This window comes from Xiphophorus maculatus, chromosome 23, assembly GCF_002775205.1.
Source record: "Xiphophorus maculatus strain JP 163 A chromosome 23, X_maculatus-5.0-male, whole genome shotgun sequence".
Classification (NCBI taxonomy): Eukaryota; Metazoa; Chordata; class Actinopteri; order Cyprinodontiformes; family Poeciliidae; genus Xiphophorus; species Xiphophorus maculatus.
In genome coordinates this window covers 15,683,235-15,692,305 of record NC_036465.1, presented here as the reverse complement: position 1 = coordinate 15,692,305, position 9,071 = coordinate 15,683,235, and the positions used below count along the sequence as shown (strand labels likewise).

The window sequence follows — 9,071 nt, the reverse complement described above, 5'->3', positions numbered from 1 at the left end:
GTTCTTCTTTCTGAACTTTCTTTGTGGGCACAGCGGCTTGCCGTAGATTTGGCGGGTACTTCCAAAAACGTAAACAAAGCTAGTTGAAGATGGAGGGCCAGGGTTGTTCTGGACAAAATGAAGATGAAAAGCAAAAAGAAAGCGACTCCACCGAAAAGCGGACTGATGCGGCGGCCACAGTAGGCGAACCTGGCAGTAAAGCGGCGGAGGAGACGGCTGCTCGGTACAACCGGCTGAAGCTGTTCGATAAAGTGATTCAGAAGAGCCTGAACAAGTTCATAGAACATGCCAGGTAACACGTCGAAGAACTACTCTAGGCTTTAGAAGGTTTTCTGAACTCGTTTACATTTTGTCATGTTAAAAAAAAAAGCATGTTCATTTTTATTTTACTTGATACACAATTTTCCTAAATTGGGATAAATGAAAAATGTAAGTGCATTCTTGAAAAGAGTAAAAAGAATATACAATTTAACTTGAGTGTTTTCAAGCTTTTAATCGTCGTTAGAAAAATTAATACATCCTCATTCACTACCCTGTTGTCCTCCTCAAGTGTTATTAATTTTTTCCACTGTGTTTTAGCTTATTTCTTTCCTTCTGTTATTTACCCTTTTCTTCTCATCCTTCTCTTCTTGCAAAACTTGGTCTCTTGTCCTTATGTTCTTTCCTTCCTTACGTCATCCCCTCTTTTCTTCTCCCGTCATACTATTTTGTTGTGGCCATTTTTAGTCCAGAGTGATTTACTCAAACATGTGTTTTTACATAATACTCATAGATGCAACTAAAAATTACAAATCAGATGTAAACAAAACAACATAAAGAGTCGGACATTTCTCTTTTTCAGTTTTAAGGCTTTTGCCAGCACGTTTCGCCCGCTGTACAAGAAGAACATTAAGAGCATGGAGGAAATTCATAAGCATTTTACAGAAATGCTACAGAAATCCATACAGGTGAGAAGCACCGTTTTGATTATTTCATACACACAACAGCACGTGACATTGTTCAAAGCCATTAAAATGTATCATGTATCCATTATGTATTATACATTGTATCTTTCATCTGCACTTGCTGATATGACTTCTGAAAATTTTCAGCAAAAGAAGTTAAATGTATAAATATATTTAAGGTCTTTATGTGATTAGTTGCTTGATTGTATTTGTTATGTATCTCTGCACTTTAAGGAGGACATCATGAAACTAATGGAGGAAGGCCAGTTTGAGTCCAAATTTAATGAACTGGACAAGCTGGAAATCAAGGCCAAGGACAAACCAGACCCTGCATGGTCAGTACACATTAATAAATAATATTCACTTTCCAAAGCATTGTTTATATTACAGTTGTGTAGAAGTTACAAGAGATGGTCATGTATCCATCTAAACATGCTGAGATTCTCACTATAAACTCACTACCTGAAGCTTTATGCTTAGTTATCATAACTTATCAACAAAGAGCAAAAAGTGAATTTGCAGAATATTTGCTTCATAAACAACTTAGTAAACTAATACCTGTATCTGACAACTATTTATTTTCTCTGAAAACTAAATGAATAGTAAATGAAAAGTGCACACTGACAAATATATATATATATAAGTAAATAAATGCATAGAAGTCAAATAATAATCTTAAAAAAAACACACACAGAAACTACAAGGAGAATTTTCAAACACTAATAAATTCAACTAATTTTAAATATCAAATAAAGTAAAATGCTTTGAGGTAAAATGAATACCTTGAGCATTTTTTCCTAAGAAATTGTTTTATTTATATTGTATGCATACAACCAACTTCAAAATAACTACATTTAAAGAAATACTAAAATACTATAGAAAAAGCTAAAAAAAAACAAACCATAAACTAGTAAAAAGGATTAAAAGTGCATCAATTCAAATAAATTGTAGAAGTACAGAAAAATACACTTATAAAAAAAAACAAGTTTGTCAGTGTGCTAATGTTTAGAATTAAATTAAATCCAACTTCAACATTAAATTATAAGATTTTTCTGTTCTTTTCTGTTCATTGTACAATTGGGTTTTCATTTTACCCCTTCAAAAAGTAAAAAAAACTTAGAAAATACAGGTAATTTATTTCTTAAACCCATCCAACCATCCATTATCCCCAGTTATCCCCAGTGGGGTCATGAGGACCAGGAGTCAACAGGCCAGGGGAGGAGTACACGATGGACAGGCCACCTGTCCAGGCAACACAAAGACAGACAGACAGACAGACAGTCAAGACAGACAAACAACCATGCACAAACACCTACAGAGAATTTAGAGAGACCAGTTAACCTGACAGTCATGTTTTTGGACTGTGGGAGAAAGCTGGAGAACCCACACATACACAGGGAGACCTTGCAAACAGTGCTGCCAACTGCGCCACTGTGCAGCCCCATTTCCTAAACCTATTTGTTTTAACTCAGGGTTATTGTTAGCTAATAGGACAAGCTCAGACAAAAAAAAAAGTGTATATATATTTATTAGTATTTAAGGTTGAAGCTTTTTGGTCTCTATTTGTTTCAACATCTCTAAGGCGGCCCAGTGGAGTTCCTGAGCAGGACATCTGCAGCTTTTTGATGCCATACTATATGAAGCAAGAGGCCTACATGAAGCTGGAGCTGAAAAGGATTCAAGCAGAGAACGCTGCACTGGCAGAGAGGGTTCGGGCGGGGAGAGAAGGCATTGCTCAAACTGAGCATCGGATTTCTACAGGTGTAGATGAGTGGAAGGTAAGAAATAAGAGGCAATCTGCAGGAGACTTCAAATATTAACAAGATATAGAGATGGGAGTTCATTGTTATTTTAAGTTTTCTGTCCATGAGCGTATAACCAGTTTTTTTTAGCATTTTATTTTTAAATAATTTTTTATCTTTCAGAATTCATTAAAGTTGTATATCACAGTTTCTTTAGATTAAAATTTTTGTTTATTTCTTTTTCTTACAAGTTAGCTGAAATTTGTTAAAAAAGGGAAGTTTGAAGCACTATCAAAGATAAGCATTGATGTTTGAGTTAAATTCTGTTTTATGATATTTTTTATTTGTAAATTATGAAAAGTAATAAAGAAAAAGCACTTAGTTATCATAACTTATCAACAAAGAGCAAAAAGTGAATTTGCAGAATATTTGCTTCATAAACAACTTAGTAAACTAATACCTGTATCTGACAACTATTTATTTTCTCTGAAAACTAAATGAATAGTAAATGAAAAGTGCACACTGACAAATATATATATATATATATATATATATATATACAAGTAAATAAATGCATAGAAGTCAAATAGTAATCTTAAAAAAACACACACAGAAACTACAAGGAGAATTTTCAAACACTAATAAATTCAACTAATTTTAAATATCAAATAAAGTAAAATGCTTTGAGGTAAAATGAATACCTTGAGCATTTTTTCCTAAGAAATTGTTTTATTTATATTGTATGCATACAACCAACTTCAAAATAACTACATTTAAAGAAATACTAAAATACTATAGAAAAAGCTTAAAAAAACAAACCATAAACTAGTAAAAAGGATTAAAAGTGCATCAATTCAAATAAATTGTAGAAGTACAGAAAAATACACTTATAAAAAAACAACAATTTTGTCAGTGTGCTAATGTTTAGAATTAAATTAAATCCAACTTCAACATTAAATTATAAGATTTTTCTGTTCTTTTCTGTTCATTGTACAATTGGGTTTTCATTTTACCCCTTCTTAGGTTAAAAAGTAAGGATTTTAACCATGATTGTTAATTTTTTCTTTATCTTTGTCATTTACAGGCCACAGTGACTGAATTTGAAAGATTGGCTTCTTCCCTTTGCCCTGCTCATGTATTTGATGAATGACTATTGTTATTTTGTTTTAACATTGGGAACTTTTTAAATGCACATATGTTATTTACTCTACCAACCAGTTTGAAAATAAATTAAATTATACAAGTCAGTATTTGTGTGTTTTGTGTTTGTTTTTGACATTCACATGTAAATGGTGGTACTACGGTATTGTGCGTGTTTGTTTCCAGTATTACGGTAAATTGGGACGTGAAAATAAAGCCACAAAGAAGAGAAGCAAAGCAGTTGACGCTCGCATGGATACTCGTTGACGCAACGCTACATGGACAAGCTTTAAGCTAGACAAGACCGGCTTCCCTCACCCCCAAAACGCTTTAAATGTATTAATCTTGATAAATATGACTGAAATGTTTTCCACTCTGTTCGGGCAAAATGAAGCTCAGGGACCTCCCGGGTCTTCGTCTTTAGGTTTTGGACCAGGGAAGCCGCCGCCACCTATCCCGCAGAACCAAGTCTCCATGGCGGCGCAGATGCCACCGCAGCTCGTGGATGAAGGGCCTGCACTGCGAAAGTCCGGAGCCATGAACGAACCTTTCTATTTACTGCGAGAGCTTCCTGGTACGTTCGCGTTATTACGCCTGCTGGACACAATGTGTGATATTTGTATTTTCAACGGGTTTGGCTGAGATAATTACACACTGACAAACAGTTTGTAAACAGTGTTGCTAACAGTTGCTAACGGCACAAGTGAAAGCTAATTGTCGTTATTAGCCTCTCTTTTTTTTAAATCAGAATAGTTGTATTATTTACATCTCGACAAACATACTTTAAACTTACGTTTGTTTACTTTTGTTCTTAAAGGCCGTATATTCGTTTATGTTTCATTTTAAAACCAAATGTTGTATAACCAGAGGGAGCATTCGTGTTGTAGCATCAACAGTCACCGTTCACCTACACGTTACTAGATGTTTGTTACAACTTTACTGTACATTTTGTTCAATTTTTAGCAAAACGTTTTCAATATAATTTTGTGTGTTTAGTTGGAAACGAATTGACGGGCAACACCAACCTTATCACACACTACAACCTGGAACATGCCTACAACAAGTTCTGTGGGAAGAAGGTGAAGGAGAAGCTGAGCAACTTTCTGCCAGAGTTACCAGGTAAGCAGCCTGTTAATTTATAAAAAAAACAAAAGCTTTCGTCTGTCATTTCCTATGTACTGTTCTTATCTTGGGAAATTACTTTTTTTCAAGTCAGGAAGACTTAATTGCAGTCTCTTCTATAGATGCTAGGAGTCTTTTAAATTTAACTCTTGGTCTTTTGTTTGAACATTTAAATGTAAATAGTAAACTTTTTACCTCAAAAAGTACAAGTACGCAACAGTATAGGATACAGATGAAAAGAAGTGGAGCAGTGTCATAATGTTAATACGTATTGCATAGAAGCACAATTTGAGCAAGGACTGCATAGTATTAAGAAACGTCATGTGACATTATTGTTGAATATTACAATGAGGGTAACAGTTGTAAAAAAGGCACATTCATTCTCCCTACTGCTTAATTTCAATTCTGCCACCAGTGTTCCCATTACTTTCAGTGATCTTTAGCATTTCAGCCATGATCACCTAATTCAGGTGTGGGAATCTGATGCTGTAAGATCTTATTGAAATACCCATATGTCATATGTGTCCCTTGCACATATTTGTCAGTTTGCTTTCTTTAAACTTTTCTCTCCATCTCCTGCGTGGCAGGTATGATCGACTGTCCGGGCACTCAGGACGGCAGCTCGTTACGCTCTCTGATCGATAAGCCTCCAGTGTGTGGGAACTCCTTCAGCCCGCTAACTGGTGCTTCGCTCACAGGATTCAGACTACACACAGGACCGGTACTTTATTTCATATTCTGGTCTGCTGCTAACGTCTTAAACACATCATAGATATTAAATACTAATGCATGCACATATTTCCAGCTCCCAGAACAGTACAGACTGATGCACATACAGCCTCCAAAGAAGAAGAGCAAGCATAAACACAAGCACCACCGACCACAGGACCCATTACCACAAGGTAGGACAAATTATTACCTTTAAATGCAAATGAGTTCAGCATGTCTGCAAGCCACTTACTTACCTGCTTCTCTACCGTTTTCAGAAACTCCCTCAGACTCTGATCCTAAGAAAAAGAAGAAAAAGAGGGACGATGACCCGGATCGAAAGAAAAAGAAGAAAGACAAGAAAAAGAAGAAGGTGAGAATAAATGTTTAACATCAAAGTAATAATTTATTTTCTTTATGACTCGGATCAAAAATGATTACATTTTGAGTTGGATATGATTGTCTTGTCTAATTCTGTAAGACAAGAGGATGATGTTTTTTTCAGACACTATCTACAGAAAGAAATCGAACATCTCTAGTGAATCTGAAAAATATAAATACATCATTTAAGTAAGTTTTAAAATAGATTTTGGTGTTGGCTCATGTAAGGTGTTAGTAATTATTAAAAATAATCAAACTGGAGGAGAAAATGGATTTATAACTACATTGTGAGCAACAGGTGTTACTTTTATCATTGTTGACTTTAAAGGTTGCTGTCAATTTTCCAGCTCTTGATTTGCTCCTAGTTCCTTTTTTGTTTGTGTGACAAACTACAATTACATCACCATATTTGGTCAACATCCTGAGTGTTGCTGTGCAACACTGGCTTGGTATTTAATGTCTTTTGATTACTACAAATTTCTTTAGTTTCTTTTTTAGGTATTACGGCCATGTGCATATGAGATGCATGGAGAGCAAATGTACATTATTTATTCAATGTAACAAATAAATAGTTAATTTTTTTGGTTATGACTAAGTTGTTACAGTAAAATTAGCATAATAAACATGTTTTTTTTAAAGTGAGATAATTGTTTCCATGACCATGAACTAATAAATACTGAAATAATTGCTCATACTTTTTTGTAAAAAAAAAAAAAAAAAGTCAAGATATTTAATAAGCACCTGAACATTTGTCATTTTAATTATGACTTGTTTATAAGAAACTATTTATTTGTATAATTAAGGCAATTTTGGGCTTTCTTAGAGATTAACTTTGCATTAAGACAACAAATCCAAAAGGTTTTTGAAATCTTAATGTTGTGGTTATTTCTTAATTTGCATTAGAATTGTTAAACCAGTTTGAAACTTTTATCTGTGTGTGAACAATGTCGGAAAGCATGACTATATAAAATTAAACCGGTGTTTGTCTCTGCCCTGATCCAGAACCGCCACAGCCCAGACCACCCCGGCCTCACTGGATCGCAGCCCAGCAGCAACAGCCTCAGATAGACAGAAGCCCACTGTGTGTGTCTGCCTGTTTGAATGTGTGACGTTTTGTAAGAGTGTGTGTTTTACAGGTTATTGTATTATTAAAGGTATGCTAAATGAGATAAACAGATGGCTGTATAATGTGTGCATGTGTGTGTGTTGAGTAAGCAGAGATGCTGGGTAAAAATGGAAAGAGATGTTACAGATTAAGCTTAAAAAAAACAACAACTGTGTGGATGGACTAAACAGCCGTTGTGTATTTCTTTAATTTTTTTGTTCTTATTTTGACCATAATGCCAAAATCAAATAAACTTTGATTATTAATTTTATGTTTCTTTCCTTAATCTGAATCACCTTACCAAAAAATGACACATTTACGTTATGTTTTATTTGTACATTTATTTACCTAATAATGTTGGATAACCTAAATGAATTCCGTAAATCAAAAACTCTTTAACGGTACACAGGGACTGCTATAAAGTCCTTAAATACGGTTTAAGCCAATGTTTTTGCTCGTAGATCACAGCCGAAAAGACCACATGTAACTTATACTTACTGCTGAAATAACAAAAGGAATTCAGTCTGTTCTCATGAGGTCAGTGGCTGCGTTATTGTCAAACTGTTCGTTCATGGAAAATGGCTTTGGTTTACAGAGAAAGCTGTTTGGCAAAAATGCTCTTAGAAATACCTCTTTACTGAAAGGCAAGGTGACAGCAAAACGAAAAATAATAAAGCAAAACTATTTTCTTCTACAGAGAAAAAACAAACCATGCATCAGAAATAAGAAAAAGTGGCAAAAACTTACATCTGTGTAATATGAACATATACATTTTGTTTACATTTAGGATCATTACTTTTCTGCTACTGACACAGGGAACACAACCTGTTACAAACAGTTTTTATTTTAAAATCAAATGTGAAATCACATCAAGGAAACAGACTAAAAGCACAGCAGGTCGTCCTTATGTTCCTATGCTATACACTCCAATATTTATAGTAAAACAAGCTGAAAATGTTATAAAAGTAACAAGCCGCACCACCGTTGTATTTACAAAAATGATATTTTTTTCCAAGTCAATGCAAGACCATAGAAATAAAAGCTGTATAGAAGTAGAATCATCTGAGCTACTTTTACTGTAAACCCTCTACAAAATAGATTTCCCTTTTTATTTCTACTGCAGCTAAAGTATAAAACATACACTTGCATACTCATATACACACACTAGTTAATTTCTGTGCATAAAGCAATACAAAGTGTTTTAAAACTGTTCAGACAACACTGTCAGAATCACCCGTCAGTCACATTTCCTATATATATATATGTTTGACACACCTTTTAAGTCAATGAGTTTCCTTTATTTTCATGACTATTGACATTGTAGATTCACACTGAAGGCATCAAAACTATGAATAACACATGTGGAAATATGCACTAAACAAAAAAGTGTAACAACTGAAAATACCCCTTATATTCTAGTTTCTTCAAAGTAGCAACCTTTTGCTGTGAATACTGCTTTGCACACACTCTGCATTTTCTTGATGAGCTTCAAGAGGTCGTCACCTGAAATGGTTTTCACTTCATAGGTGTGCCCTGTCAGGTTAATAAGTGGAATTTCTTGCCTTATAAATAGTCATGAAAATAAAGAAAACCCATTGAATTAGAAAGGTGTGTCCAAACTTTTGGTCTGTACTGTAAATAAATTACAGAAATGTTTGGGTTCTAGCATTATTAGTGAAACAAGTGGATGACCAAAGGTAAAAATGGAATTTACAAATGTTTTTAGTGTTTATCTGAAGAAAAATCAGATAATCGAAAGAGTCCATTGTACTGTGGATGAAACTGGGACAAAACAACAGGAGGTAGACGTGGCATCTAAACATCCAGTCATTTTTGTGTTCAAATTATCAGATGGGCTCAGATAAAATTCTCTAAATCTTCTTCATATGCCTCATAAGTCTTCTTACTTTGGAAGGTGCATGCTCTACA

At 34.4% G+C, this 9,071-nt stretch overlaps 2 protein-coding genes across 3 annotated transcripts; both read left to right on the top strand.

Moving 5' to 3' along the window:
- Window positions 1–12: 12 nt before the first annotated feature.
- On the top strand, window positions 13–3,963 carry LOC102217117 (polyamine-modulated factor 1-like). The gene is made up of 5 exons (XM_005809814.2): window positions 13–292; window positions 842–947; window positions 1,179–1,279; window positions 2,527–2,722; window positions 3,771–3,963. The coding sequence occupies exons 1-5, from the start codon at window positions 90–92 to the stop codon at window positions 3,834–3,836; spliced, it is 672 nt and encodes a 223-aa protein (XP_005809871.1). The 5' UTR covers window positions 13–89; the 3' UTR covers window positions 3,837–3,963.
- A 76-nt stretch (window positions 3,964–4,039) lies between these two features.
- med19 (mediator complex subunit 19) lies at window positions 4,040–7,413 on the top strand. Of its 2 annotated transcripts, XM_023328897.1 has the most exons (7): window positions 4,040–4,162; window positions 4,251–4,400; window positions 4,823–4,945; window positions 5,536–5,669; window positions 5,754–5,850; window positions 5,935–6,029; window positions 7,040–7,413. In XM_023328897.1, exons 2-7 carry the CDS (start codon window positions 4,301–4,303, stop codon window positions 7,103–7,105), a joined length of 615 nt encoding a protein of 204 aa, XP_023184665.1. In that variant the 5' UTR covers window positions 4,040–4,162; window positions 4,251–4,300; the 3' UTR covers window positions 7,106–7,413. The 2 variants fall into 2 exon arrangements, with proteins under 2 accessions (XP_023184665.1, XP_005809854.1); XM_005809797.3 differs by having other exon boundaries at window positions 4,052–4,400.
- The last annotated feature ends 1,658 nt before the right edge of the window (window positions 7,414–9,071 follow it).